The sequence below is a fragment of the Malaya genurostris genome, chromosome 2 (genome assembly GCF_030247185.1).
Source record: "Malaya genurostris strain Urasoe2022 chromosome 2, Malgen_1.1, whole genome shotgun sequence".
In the NCBI taxonomy this organism is placed as follows: Eukaryota; Metazoa; Arthropoda; class Insecta; order Diptera; family Culicidae; genus Malaya; species Malaya genurostris.
In genome coordinates, this window is record NC_080571.1 from 231,415,642 (window position 1) to 231,428,297 (window position 12,656).

A 12,656-nucleotide genomic window follows, 5' to 3' on the forward strand; every position below is an offset into this window, starting at 1 on the left:
ATATTTACTAATTTGTTGGGTACAGTTTGAAATTCATAATTGTTATTTGTTTTCTGCTCACGAATGTAAAAAAAAAAAACTAAAAGTATTAATAAACTCACTTTGAACTGTACGCCGTACTGCATTTGAAAATATAGCCCTCTTCGGTACCAACCAGGAATATCTCCGGGTTGTTTGGATGGAAAACCATACACATGCCACAGCCCTTCAGCTTCAGGCTGCTACCGTCAGGACCGCCGACCTGATCGATATCCAGAAATAGCGATATAATCGTGGTAATTGCCAGCTTGTTTTGCATCAACACCCAGTTGAACACGCGCCCATCGCCGGAAACCGAATAGAAATTAATCTCTCCATCCTGCATATCCGGTCCCCACTTGAGTTCCCAAACGCACTCTGAGTGCTTCCCGTTGACACCGTGGGACATGTACACCGGCTCCTTAGTGCCCACCTGTAGGTTGTACACGATCACATTTCCATCGTAAAGGCCGATGGCTATCAGGTACGGATATTTGGGGTGAATATCGCAGCACATTGCCCCACTCTCGGTCGTTACTGAAAGATAAACAAAAGGTAAATATTTTTACAGGAGTCAAGCTGTACAAATTCAAGGCACTCTCGTTTGACTTACTTCTGTAGTCAGGAAATGATGGGTTTTTTATTGTGAACAAGCAGACGGCTCCCTCGTTTCCTTGCTTCATGAAATCCACTGAGAAGAGAACGGAAACGAAAATGGAAAATGTTAATCAACATAAACACAACCGGTGCGTAAATCCCTTCACTCGTTCTACTACTGTCACTGTATTCCAATCTAGCTTTTGCAAACCAGAGCAATCGTTGGCGGCGATAGATAAGAGTAACAAAAATAAAAGCAGATTTTATGATTATGCTTGGATACCTTATTTAATTCAATGAGTGAACGGAAGGAAAAGTTGTTCCACTGTGCTTTTCGTTCTGGTTCTGGATTATACTGAATCCATCTACACTTCGAAAGGATTCACATAATATTGTAAACAGCTTCAACGCTGACAGGAAAACCCCAGTTATTGGCCTTTTTACCTTTTTTTATATATATAAAAAATAGGTATAGAATTCGCTCAAACTTTCGAAAAATTTTCCGAGGCCCGGAGGGCCGAATGTCATATACCAATCGATTCAGCTCGACGAACTGAGCAAATGTCTGTGTGTGTGTGTATGTGTGTGTGTCTGTATGTGTGTTGTCAACTAAGAGGTCGAGATCTCAGAGATGGCTGGACCGATTTTGATCAAACTAGTCGCAAATGAAAGGTCTCCCCGTCACCCAGAACGCTATTGAATGGTTTTGAGATCGGATGTTTACTTTTTGAGTTATACGAAGTTTTATGTCAAAATTTTCTGTTTTTTGACAGTATCTGTCACATTTGACCTTGAAAACAGAATATGTTTCCAGACTTACATTTCGCTCGGTAATATCTATCCAACAAGCCATAGATTGTAAAAATCCGTCCATTTTTAACGGAGATATCGATATTTTTGTGTAAGCCTTATTCCAGTAGAAGGAATTTTGAGCGTTGTATGAAAAAGCAATGCTTGGGAGCAACATGAAACACGATTTTTTATACTGTTACATATAATTGTTTCTAAGTACCAAAAAGACTGTGTACAGCATCCTTTTTTATGACAATTTGCCTCGGACCAATTTTAGCACGGTTCATTTTTGGCAACATAATCTTTCGAATATGGCATATGTAAACCAGATGATACCCCAGCATTATCGAGTTGGAAGTAATTCCATAATTATATTGATTTAAACTATTTACAGCAATAAATGCTGGATGAACATGACTTCCATATACCATACGACTCAGTTCGTCGAGATCAGCAAATGCGTGTGTGACAAATAATTTCACTCAATTTTCTCGGAGATGGTTAAACCGTTTTCTACAAATTCAGATTCATATGAAAAGTCGAATACTCCCAAACAAGGTTCCTGAATTACGTTTGGATCCGACTTCTGATTGCGGAACCACAGGATGATATGTGAAACGAAATTAAAATAATGCAATTAATTTTTCTCGTAGATGGCTGAACCGATCTAAGATTCAAATGAAATCTAAGAATCATCTATGATTCAAATGAGAGGTCTTAAAATCCTATAAAACCTCTTACTTTTTAGTCAGACCCGACTTCTGGTTTAGAAAATGCAGGGTGATTAGTATAAAAATGTCCATTTCACATAAATTAATCAGCCCGATCAACCCGATAAGGGTTTGCAGATTTGGATAGTCGATTACCAAATAAATTTATTTCAGTTTGAGCGGTATTCGTTTTTGGATTCGGAATGTACCCCCAAATTTTAATTCGCACTACAATTTCTCAAAGATGTCTACACACTGCTCAGGTGAATTTAACTGATTTCGGCTACACCGATCTTAGAACTCCGGATCCAGTTTCGAATCGTTTCTTAAAGTTTAATCATTTTTTCAAAAAGGCCAAATCGAACTTCAAAAACAAAAATTCAAATTAAAGGACTTAAGGTCCCATACAAAATTGGTGAATTTTATCCGATTCTGGAATTACAGATGATGAATTTTTAAAATTCATACCGATATAGAAGATGTAAATTGTTTGGTGTATTAATTTATGACCATTCGAATCATTTTGGGTTATGCTAGTTCCTGAATACCAGCTCTGGAAGTACCATAAATAATGACGAAAAACTCTAAAGTGGAACTTACTTCGACATCTCATGGAATGTTCAATCGAATGTCACACGTTAAGATTGAAATTCGATGCGATTTGCAGATTCGAAATTACAGGATAATGAGTGATTAAAATCTCAATTTGCCGTTTGAAACGACGATAGTTAAAATAATGTCATGAGAACTAAAACACCTAAGAATATCCATACAAAAAGCACATGCGGATTGATAAAAAAAAAGGTATCATCTCACTGCTAGGTGGATTAATCACGTTTTTACGGTATGGAAAAGGTGCGATGATCATAAAAACTTTGCTTCTGGCAGCAGTGTGCATAAAACGTGAAACTGGTATTAATTTTAATTTTACTGCACTTTGATGGGTGTTACTTCGTTTTACAAAGTATTAAAAAAATGAGTTTTATTTGATTTGATAGAAAACTGCCATTGAAGTATATAAAACGGCGAAAAATACACGTTGCAGCGATGCGCGTACGCAAAATAACAACCATACGTTTGCTTTTGCTTTGTTTGTTAGCAATTTTCGGTAGTAAGAGATAACTCAAAGTTGAAGTTTTCTAAAATGTTTAGTAGGAACAAGCAATGAGATGAAATTCAGTGCCAAAAATATGTCGAGCTCAAAATGGAATGGAACGAATCATTGCACAAAGTGTATCGTGCAAATCGACACATACATGCGGAATATTTCCAGTGATTGAGTGCTTGTGCATGTGGTTTAAGACGGTCAAAATAGTCATTCAATTTAGTCAGTTTAAGATGTCATATATTGCTATATGATTCAGATACAACAATTTACCATATATATTTTAAAACTAAAAATATAAAAATACGTTATTCAGGGGTTTGGTACCACGTGTGTACCGGATTTGTGCTAAGTACACATAACTATTTACATTTTTTACGTTTCGCTTTCAGCTCATCAGTGCGTCAGTAGTTTATGTTGAACTGCTAACGCCACCTAACGGTTTAACATAAACCGCTGAGCAAACGTAAGACGTCGCCCCCTTTTTAGGTATCATGAAAAGAAGAATTATTCTAAATTTGTTACGATCCCACATGAACGTTTTCCGTGACTGCGAAGAAACCGCAGAGTATCGATTAGAATGTCTCTCGTGCTAGACAGTTAGCGTACTTAACCAAATCCTTGTGGTCCTTTTGCTGATGTGCATACCAATCTTCTCTACAGCATTTAAGAAGCGGACGGATAGGAATATTGGAATGCTTTCGAATAAATCGATTATTCAAAAATCGTATATGATTCTTTGAACTAATCGATTAAACTTTAGTCTTATCGGGGTAACTATTCGATTGCTCGATCGATACTCCAAAATCTGTAGAAATTGAGTTCAAGACTACTCTATGTCTTAACACAAACCCCAAAATAGCATAATACGTTTTTCTTGAAAAAACTACTCATTGAATAAGAACAGGGAAATTTGTTTGGGCGTGAACTGAAAATCGAAATAGTGATCCAAAATGTGGTAAAGTGTGTTGAAAATTTTATACCATTACTTAAAGGGTCAAAACAAAAAAAACGTAAAAAAATTCTAAACCGACCTCAAAATTACTCCAAGCGGTAGTCCTTGCAATGGTTCTGTACACACTAAATCGGCTGCGAAGTCTGTTGGAACAGAAGGTCAAATTCCACTATTACAAACCGATTCCGGTTAATTTACCAAGAGAGCAATTCCAGAAATGCTTAGCAGATCATCAGACTCGACCTTCTCCGATTTGGATGAAACTTTGCACATAGCTTCAGTGTGGCAAACCATAAGTTTTGAACCGACAGAGAGGTCAATCCGACTCACGTCTGATTTTTAAAAAGAGCGTATGTATTTTTGCATTTCACCAAAATTGCCTTTTTCAAATCGTTGTAAATCGGAAACCGTTAATTGTACAAAAATGGCGTTCAGGAAGAAGTTGTAGGAAATCGATTGGGCACTCTAAAAAAAGTATACATTGAAAAAAATTGATTTATTTTCTCAATAATTTCAAAATAAACCCAATTAAATTTAAAAAAAAATCAGGGCTTCGATTTTTTTTTTGATTATTTTTATTTTAAAGCTATTGTTAAAACCTACAGATTGATGGCTATCCCATCCGTGCCTTTTGAAAAATGAAGAAGTTACAGCTAAAATAATTCACAGATATATTCGAAATTTCAAGTTCTCGTTGAAAGATAATCATTTAAACAGTAGAATATTATTCTACAGGTTAAAGGCAATAAATTTGTTCATGATATCCCTTCTTCTAAAAGTAGCTGTTCTTGAGATACTAGGATATTGAATTATAACACCATTTTTTATATTTCCATGAAATGTTTATTTGCTTGCTATAACTACAATTATTACATGTACATGAATAATTCTTAATTATATTAAAGGTTTTAAGTTTTTGAAAATTGTATGAGTACTACGTGCTTCGTCATTCGAATACTGTCTTGTGACGATTGTGGTTTCTGAAATCGGAACGAAAGAATGGTATATCTGTGTGCCTGGAATCATTTTGGTATCCTTATAAACACTACTCTACTCGGTCACACCCCGTTCATATTCTTCTTGTGACACGTAACAAAAAGACATGGTCGTGAATGCATCTCAACTTCTCTGCTCTGCCCATTCATATAATTGTTTTGCAGTTGTGATTGGGTGTTTATGTAGTTTAGCCAAGCTTTCACGTCGTGCCATTCGCTTTAAATTACCCCCGAGTGCATCACATGGTCCTTTACCATGAGAAGTTGCAAAAATATGCCACTCAGCATAATGTTATACATTGATTTAAATTTACAGAGACTTGTAAAAATTTTTATGTTTTTGTACTGCGAGGCAGCTCCGTCAGACATAAATAAAACCTTAAATATAATTAAGAATTATTCATGTATATGCAATAATTGTAGATATAGCAAGAAAATAAACAATTCATGGAAATATAAAAAATGGTGTTATAATTAAATATCCAAGTATCTCAAGAACAGCTACTTTTAGAAGAAAGGATATCATGAACAAATGTATTGCCTTTAACCTGTAGAATAATATTCTACTGTTTAAATGATTATCTTTCAACGAAAACTTGTAATTTGTTTTAGCTGTAACTTCTTCATTTTTCAAAAGGCACGGATGGGATAGCCATCAATCTGTCGGTTTTAATAAGAGCTTTAAAATAAAAATTATCAAAAAAAATTAAAACCATGCTTTTTTTATATAACCTTTTCGGATTATTTTGTAATTATTGAGAAAAAAACAAAATTTTTTTCAGTGTATATTTTTTAGAGTGCTCAATCGATTCCCTACAACTTCTTCCTGGACGCCATTTTTGTACGATGAAAGGTTTCCGAATTACAACGAGACCCGTAAACTGTCTTAGCTGTAACTTCTTCATTTCTAAAAAGGCACGGATGGGATAGCCACCAATCTGTAGGTTTTAATAACAGCTTTAAAATAAAAATTATCAAAAAAAATTAAAACCATGCTCGTGTTTTTATTTAACTTTTTCGGATTATTTTGTAATTATTGAGAAAAAAATCAATTTTTTTTTCAGTGTATTTTTTTTAGAGTGCCCTATCGATTTCCTGCAACTTTGATCACTGTTTTAAGTACTTCCGGATCGGTATATCCGAAATCAAATTGGGTGATTGTCAACTTCTCAGACATGAGAAATGAAGGAATTTATTTACTATTGAGAAACTCATCTTTACCGAAGTCAGATTCATACAAAACTCAAAAATTTTCTGTAGGACAAGAGCTTCCATTGAGCCTGAGTTTGTTGAAATAAGTCCAAATTTTGTGCAATTTTTCGCACATTTTACATTGTATTTCCGAAACCGTATCCATACGAAACCGGATCCATACGAAATTCAAAAATTTTCTATGGATCATGTGGTTTTAATTTGATCTTAAGTTTGTTAAAATCGGGTCAGCCAATGTCTTAATGTTACGGCAAGTTTGAATCAACAAAACAGTTATTAGTACAGTTAAAGTCGATAAGTTCCAACTAATCCGTTGGAAAATAACAAAAATCTTGTTTTGTTGTTAAAAAAATACTTTTGGTTTCGAAACTGATTTTCTGTTGTCTTTCAATAAAATAAATAGCTGTGGTAAGCCCAAGTTTAGTTAGTTTCACAAATTTTTGCCGCTGCGAAAACTGACTTTTAATTCGAGGTCCGGAGGGCCGAGTGTCATATACCATTCGACTCAGTTCGTCGAGTACGCAAAATCTCTGTGTGTATGTATGTGCGTATGTAACAAAAATGTGCACCTAAAATTCTCGGAGATGGCTGGACCGATTTTCACAAACTTAGATTCAAATGAACGGTCTCTTGATCCCATAGTCTACTATAGAAATTCATTCGGATCGAACTTCCAGTTCGGGAGTAACGAGGTGAAGTGTGCAAAATGAAAAACGTGCACTCGATTTTCTCAGAAACCGGCTAATCGATTTATTTCTACTCAGTTTCAAATTGAAGGGGTTATAGTCTCCGTTTGTGGCTTCCTTGCTCGTAAGCGACGAAATAATTGTAATCGTTCGTTTGAGATTACTGTAAAGCAAGGTTAGAAGATTTCCTAGACGTGTTTAAACAAAATAAACAATAATATTTCATTTGTAATACTTAAAAATGCTTAGTTGCGCACTAATCGTCAGTTCACCCTTAGTCCGTTGAATTATTCAAAGATTTTATTGTAACAAAATAAGACACTTTCATTTTATGTTTAAACTGTTGATGGTAGAAAAATTGTGTCGAAAATGTAGTGGTAACAAATCGATCTGGCACTCTTAAAAACATATACACTGGAAAAAAGAGAAAGAATTTTTCAAGAATAAAGCTTATACCGTTTTCGTTTTTGAACCTTGACGCGGACGACTCTGACTTCAATTAAAACGAACACGTGGTACGCGCCCTAAACAACAACTCATGAAAAAAAGAAAAAAATAAACAAACTCGCATGGATGCGTGGTGCGACCCGATAAAATTTCCAGAGCGAAACTACGCGATTGGAGTCCGATCTAGAGCGACCTCACGTTGCTAAAACAAACTTATCAAACGTTGTTTGAGCGACTCTGGGTCAGCTTTCGTGCTGCTCTGATCAATAAACGAAAACGGCATTAGTTGCCCGTCCGTGAGTTGCCCGTGATAGATCAAAAACTAGTTGAAAATGAAAGTTGAAAAAAAGGCAGTGTGGTAAAATTTCGTTTTCAATCGAATAACATAAGATGAAAATGAAATTTATGGCCACTCACTGTCAGCATATCTTTCTGCTCATTCATTTGACTTTTGTTGCTTGTAGGACACATGTGTCAAAAAATATTCATCATTGTAGTAATGTTTTTTGAATAAATAAATTCCATCACAAAAAGCGGGAACGAAAACAATTAATAATCCGAATGTGTAAACCGCAATGAACGCCCGCACAAAAACAAAACTTATTGGTATGGCAAGTAATATGCAGTCGAGGTTTACCGGGATCTGGCTCTAATTTACGCCATAGAGTAGCGTAAAAAAATTATGCATGGCCTTTCTTGAGACTCCGTAGTCACGGAATATGCATCGTGTCAATATGCGAAATCGATGTAGGAATGATTTTGAGCAAATATGATAAATGTAAGCTATTGGGTAATCCGAAGACCCTTCGAACGTTACAATAAATTAGGTAAATCTGGAAATGAAAAATCAGATGTGATAAGTGAAAACAGCACTAATAGAGTAATTATGCCTTCATTTAAGCGTAATGAACTAAATTTACTGTGAATATTCACAAACATGATTTTGATGTTGTACCAAAAACCAAATTGTACCAAAAACCAAATTGTACCAAAAACCAAATTGTACCAAAAACCAAATTGTACCAAAAACCAAATTGTACTCTTCAAAAAAGTAGAGTCGTGTTGGACTATTCGGTAGTAATCTGAGTAGCAATCATGTTGGATATGACGTTTATATTCTATACTTTTTTCAGCAGTGCGTTGTAAAGATCAATACACCGCAATAATAAAAATCGATGCCCTGAATAATGTTATTTTTTATTAACATTGTTTATCTTCGCATATTACAAATCAATACATGAATATTAAATTACGTCATATCAGGTCTTGGTCTTGAGTAACTTTTATAGGAGCAAAGAAATTTCAATGAAGGACCCTTCCACCATATACCATCTGGTAATGAATAATTTGACTTAAACTTCTAACCTTTTACTTTATTTTCCTAAGATAGTGTTGAATAATATATAAGCTGAAAAGTTTTCCCGTTTAACTCTATACACTAGTGTGGAGACACCATTAGCATAGAACTATTGACATTGATTGACTAGTGAATTATCAAACCGACAGGAGTGTGACAGTTGCCAGTCATGGAAAGGACAAGGTCAACCATCGGAATCAATCATCATAATCGTGAAATACAGCATCGGTATTCGAACCAACACCTACAGTCCGCAAAAGAATATGGAATGTTTCACCAAATAAGCTAATCAATATAGTGCAGCAAACACAGAAGGCATTCGTCCCACTGCGCGTGTCACTACAGAATCATAAATAATGAATGAGCTTGAACACGTACCGACCAACCGAAATCGAATAACTGGAAAGCGATGTCTCCATCCGCAAACGTAGCACCGCACAGAGTAGTAAGTATCCCCGAATCCTGGCCAAAATTAAATTGGTCCTAAATAGATATTTGGCGCAAAAACCCGAGGGTCGAATGACAACAAGACTGAAACCTCTACAGCAGTCATAATAATGTAGTTTAATAACCATTACTTGATTGTAAAACCCATTCGAATAATTTGATCATTTCGATAAAATGTGAAGAGAAATGCTTGTTGCATCTTTCAGAATGGGTTGGCATGACTGACGAAAAAGAAAGACGGGTTTGAGGATACTTTAATTCGCCACAAAGAATACTGCATTTGGGATTCGAACATACGGCACCTGTTCTGGCATACGAAACCTGTACCCTTTATTCTGAACTACTGACTCAGTATTTAATCCCACTTCCTCTCGTGTTTCAAAATAATGAGTGATCATGGAAAATCGCTTAAAGACACGAGTCTCATCATTCAGGTGCTAGCAAGGTTTAAACGTTTTGACTCTCTGTAGTAATTGGATCAAATTTATGTTCGAATCAATAGAATTGGGGGACAGAATTTATAAGAAATTTTTTAGTCTTTTATCTCAATATGATTGGAATTATTTTCCTCACGTGGCACAAATGAAAATCGAGTGAAGGCAAAAAATGTTCAAAGGTCCAAAACTGTTCTGCCCAAAGTAGAGTACAAATGCAATGATACAAAGCAGGAAGCTGAGACGTGTCAGGAATCCTGTGAGCAGAAAAAAAACGTCTGATAAATTTTCAAAACTTAATAACAGCAAGGTATTTCATTTGAATCCAAGTTTGTGGAAATCAGTCTTGGCGAGATCGATGAGAGATCCACCATCCATTGCTTCCGGAAACTAACAAAACTTAGAAATTGCAACAATTTGCAGACCAATTTTGAAAATTTCGTTCGTCTTTTTTTGCGTCGCTACTTTATGTGACATCAAGATGAAATTTAATTGCAGCCTATGAAAACCAATTTATTTGTATCTGAGTTTGTTGAAATAGCTTGAGGTATTCTCCAGAAAACCACTTTCAGAACTTCCAGTACCGAAAAACGGAGACCAATAACACCGGAATGCATTTGTTTGACAAGCATCTAGGCACATACACACACATTTTGTGGTCGCGACGAACTACTTCGAATATATATGATATGATATATGATACTTGGCCCTCCTACCCTTATCTCAAGAGTCAGATTTCACAGTGAATTCATCGCCTTTCCTCATGAGAAAATCAAAAAACTCACTTTCCGGAATTGTCGAGACCACTGTGTACTGAATATCGTTTTGATTAAACCTTTAAACCAAAATCGTTCGCTGTTCAAGACAAAATTGATGTGATAGTAAAATGTAAAACATCATCCCACTTGTTACACGTCAGATGAAATTTTCAGAGAGTTAGAAATTCGAAAATATTAATAATTATTATTTCAAAAATTGGCTTAACTGTAAATTCAATAAGCAGAAAAAATAATGTAAAAAATAATTAATGAACAGATCAAATACCAGAATAGATGAGTTAATTATAAGATCAAATCGCCCATGATCTGAAAGTCATTTTTTTACGATTTATTAAATTTATTCATAAATAACAAAGCTCGCACTTCCTTCAATAAAAACAGTCTGGAAAACTAATGATGAATTGAGTTGAGTGTTCTCTTGCCAAGTGTCATATACCATTTGACTCAGTTCATCGAGCTGAGCAATGTCTGCGTGTGTGTGTATGTGTCAAATAATCTCACTAGGTTTTCTCGGAGATGGCTAAACCGATTTTGACAAACTTAGATTCAAATAAAAGGTCTTTCGGTCCCATACGGAATTCGTGAATTTCATCCGGATCCGACTTCCGATTCCGGAGTTATAGGGTGAAGTGTGCTCAATATTGTACACCGTCACTTAAACCGGCGAAACAAAAAACGTATTTTTTTCTAAACTGGTCTCAAAACGACACAAATCGATAGTCATTATCAGCAGGCAACTAAACAAATCGACTTCGGCTATCCTGGTTTCCGGTAACCGGTTCCGGAAGCACCGGAAATAGTGGTCATATATACCAAAATGGATCTCACTCACTTTCTCAGCGATGGTTTGACCGATTTCCACAAACTTGAATTCAAATGGTAGTTCTCACGGTCCCATACGGAATTCCTGAATTTCATCCGGATCCAACTTCCGGTTTCGGAGTTATAGGGTAAAGTGTGTTCAATATTCAATTTCAATAGCAGGTTTTAAGTTCAAATGGCTGTCTTTTACGGTTCCGGAGATATAATTGTAAAAGTGCTCAATTTTCTCGGGTATGGATTATCCGATATCAATAATTTTAGGTTCGCTAGGTGAGTGTATTTCGTCGGTCGCATCGAAATTCCATGTTTCGTGATGTATTTGAAATTTATTCAGTAAAACCGTCGTGGTGGAGTAGTATCAATGCTATGCATGAATAATAATTATTATGATAAGAAAAACATGTCCCATCATAAAGCGTGCTATGCAGCTGATTAATATTACCCTATTTAACTTGAATATCATACACGAAAGTAACAGTTGTATAGGATTTTGCTACGCCAATTCAAACGCACCTTGCAAAAGCTGCGCCAAATGCTGCGCTTCTGTTACTTCTAAAAATCAAAGTCATGTTAAAAAGCGTTTTATTGGGTTTAATCTAAATAGTGCATGAACAACATCATAAACATCAACCAACGGAAAGTAAAATAAAGCCTTTTGTCGCTATAATCACTAATTTTGCATTGCGTATTGCTATTGCGCAGCGAAAACTGTTTTTTTTTTTTTCATAAATACTTTTATTTCTTAAGGCAGTTTACATAAGTTTTTCTTCGCCGTAGCATCACTTTTACATAATATTCTTATCCTAATTTAATTCTAACATAGTCACAACGTTTTGAATTTATTAAAACATATTCTCTTATAGCTTAAATATCATCTTAGGTAACTTGTCATTAATTATGAAATCTACTCGGAAATATTATTTGAACCAAACGATTAACTTCTATGAATTATAAAATAAGCTGTTATTTTCAGACATTTTGTTGATAATTTCTGTTTCGAGTTTGTTTGTATCATTACATAATTTTTATTCTAATTTAGCTATTGGTTGAACTCATGGACGCAGCTGGGATCAGAACTAAGTCTTAAAAGGGGCCTTTATTAAATTGAAACTCCAATTTTCTTTATGAAATGATAAATAAGTTTCATGTATGAAAGGTCACGACGAGCAAGAATGTCTCGAACTGGGATATTGGATAGTCTACCTTGGGTACGCAAAGAATTTATTAGTTGAGATCTGACATCACGATACTCCACGCATGCCCAAACGACATGATCAATATCCCGATAACCTTCTCCGCA

General features: G+C 35.3%; 1 protein-coding gene across 9 annotated transcripts in view; it reads right to left on the bottom strand.

The window, feature by feature from the left end:
• The window catches only part of LOC131428060 (dynein intermediate chain 2, ciliary), an 80,654-nt gene that overhangs the window by 10,422 nt on the left and 57,576 nt on the right, over positions 1-12,656 (bottom strand). For all 9 annotated transcript variants that reach the window (XM_058591705.1, XM_058591704.1, XM_058591703.1 and 6 more), the window contains 2 exons: positions 632-709; positions 102-555 (listed from right to left, as the gene is read on the bottom strand). In XM_058591705.1, coding sequence (XP_058447688.1) covers positions 102-555; positions 632-709 — 532 coding nt within the window. The remainder of the gene's footprint in view (positions 1-101; positions 556-631; positions 710-12,656) is intronic.